The sequence below is a fragment of the Sphaeroforma arctica genome, assembly GCF_001186125.1.
Source record: "Sphaeroforma arctica JP610 unplaced genomic scaffold supercont1.35, whole genome shotgun sequence".
NCBI classification, from domain to species: domain Eukaryota; class Ichthyosporea; order Ichthyophonida; genus Sphaeroforma; species Sphaeroforma arctica.
In genome coordinates, this window is record NW_014040523.1 from 78204 (window position 1) to 80211 (window position 2008).

General features: G+C 38.6%; 1 protein-coding gene across 1 annotated transcript in view; it reads left to right on the plus strand.

Moving 5' to 3' along the window:
- Positions 1 to 2008, plus strand: part of SARC_00981 (hypothetical protein) — a gene marked incomplete at its 3' end in the record, with an annotated part of 16755 nt that overhangs the window by 5068 nt on the left and 9679 nt on the right. Inside the window, exons 7-9 of the mRNA XM_014305313.1 lie at positions 454 to 582; positions 1080 to 1159; positions 1644 to 1856. Of these exons, the coding sequence (XP_014160788.1) occupies positions 454 to 582; positions 1080 to 1159; positions 1644 to 1856 (422 nt within the window). The remainder of the gene's footprint in view (positions 1 to 453; positions 583 to 1079; positions 1160 to 1643; positions 1857 to 2008) is intronic.

Below are 2008 nucleotides of genomic sequence, written 5' to 3' on the forward strand. Positions count from 1 at the left end.
TGGTGTATGTGTATAATTATACATGTTAATGCATATATATATATATATATATGTGTGTGTGTGTGTGTGTGTGTGAATAAAATATATATATATATGTGTGTGCATATTAATATATATATATATATATATACATATATATATATACTTATATATATATATATGTATTGTATGTATGTACATTTATATGTATATACGGATAAAGGTAAACACATATATATGTATGCAAAAAATTGCATACACGCTAATATAGTGACGGGCAAACCAGATTCGAATATCTCAACTATCTCTCCCTAGAATGTAATAATAATTGTTCGCATCACCGCAGGCGTAGATAGTATGCTGTATTTACATTCTTCATCCTATCATCACAATTGCCAGGGTTTTTGTTATGTTTGCACTTGGTATCTCCTTGCATGCAAGACCATTTTTTCAATTTTCTATTGTAAATTTCAGATTTCGACACAGACGAGCCCGGATCTTCGTCCCCCTCACTGAACACGGTCAAATCTGAAGCGAAAGCCGAGCCAGTCGCTAAAGCAGTGCCAGCTGCAGCCAAAAAAGTACCAACGGCCGTTAAGCGAGGTACGAACAAGCGCACGTGTATCCAGACACACGTGGGATATACGGAATATGTTTCTGTATGGTTTACCAGTGTCGACGATCACTTGTGCGGTGCATATAGACTCGATATCGAGACGATCAGTGATAATTGGTGATTCGAAGTAGAATCTAATATTCGATCTCATTCGTGGGCAGATATTACAGCTCAATGGTAGCTGCGTCCCATTTTACGAATTATTAGAATAGCCTCCCTCAACTCATGCCACCATGTAGTTACTAGAGATATAGACCATACGCCAATCGAATATGTACGCAACTTTCGCTGAGGCAATGTTTGTGCCCACCAACCTACTCAATTGTGAATGCCTTTTTTCGAAGGAGTTTTTGGTTTTTGCACTCCGTTGTGGTATTGGCAGAGATCAAAGCGCTGTATAGATCAGATGCAATTTTTAAGATAGAATTTCTATAGATAGAATGTCGTCTCTCAGATTGGCTCATTTGACTCCTTGTGTTCGCAGAGATCAAAGTGAGAGACTTCGATGAAGACCCAGACGAGGAGGATATTGAGTTAGAAAGTGCGGCGATTAACAACGATCAGGTAGCTAGGACACGTAGATGCTACATTCGTGTCGGCACAATCTACATCCGTAGGTGTAGAACCCGTTTGTATATATACGCCAACTTACATTTGTGCGTGAAATTTCTCATCAGTATTTTACATAACTAATAGATATAAAATTTTGGTCATGAATACGTATATTATACATAGAAAACGTACAACGAATATAAGTTTTGTGGTCTTTCGGATGGTCTAGAATATTATATCCTTATCTTCACCCAAATAGCTTTATTATTAGACGGAAGAGACCCACTGCCTAGGTGCCTTTGTGACACACAGTTCTTATCTCGACCTCATTCATCGAGGACGTCGTCTAGCAATATAGCTGTATCACTGATGCACACATGCTGCAAAAGCCACGAGTGTGTGTCTTGTTGGTTGGTGCCAAAAAGAGTGACTACGGGCGCAGTACTCTTCAGATTCTAGCCCACTCACATTTGACTCGATACTCGATATCACTCAGGATTGGTGGCAAATTCGGTCCGAAACGGTCCAAAAAGAAAAACTCGAGGCGCAGCAACGAGAGAAGGAGGAAGAGGAACGCAGAGAAAAGGAGCGCAACATTATGGCGACCAACGAACAAGGCGTGCGCAAAGCCTTTGTAAATATCGCCACGCTGGCACCCTCGCAATCCGCAAACCTGCCCACCGTGACAGTCAAAGCCGCCAGTGTTCAGGTGTGTGTTGGTGGTGTTGGATGTATTTGCATAAATATACATGGATACACACACACGTATATATATATATATATATATATATATATATATATATATATATATATATATATATATATATATATATATATATATATATATATATATATATATAT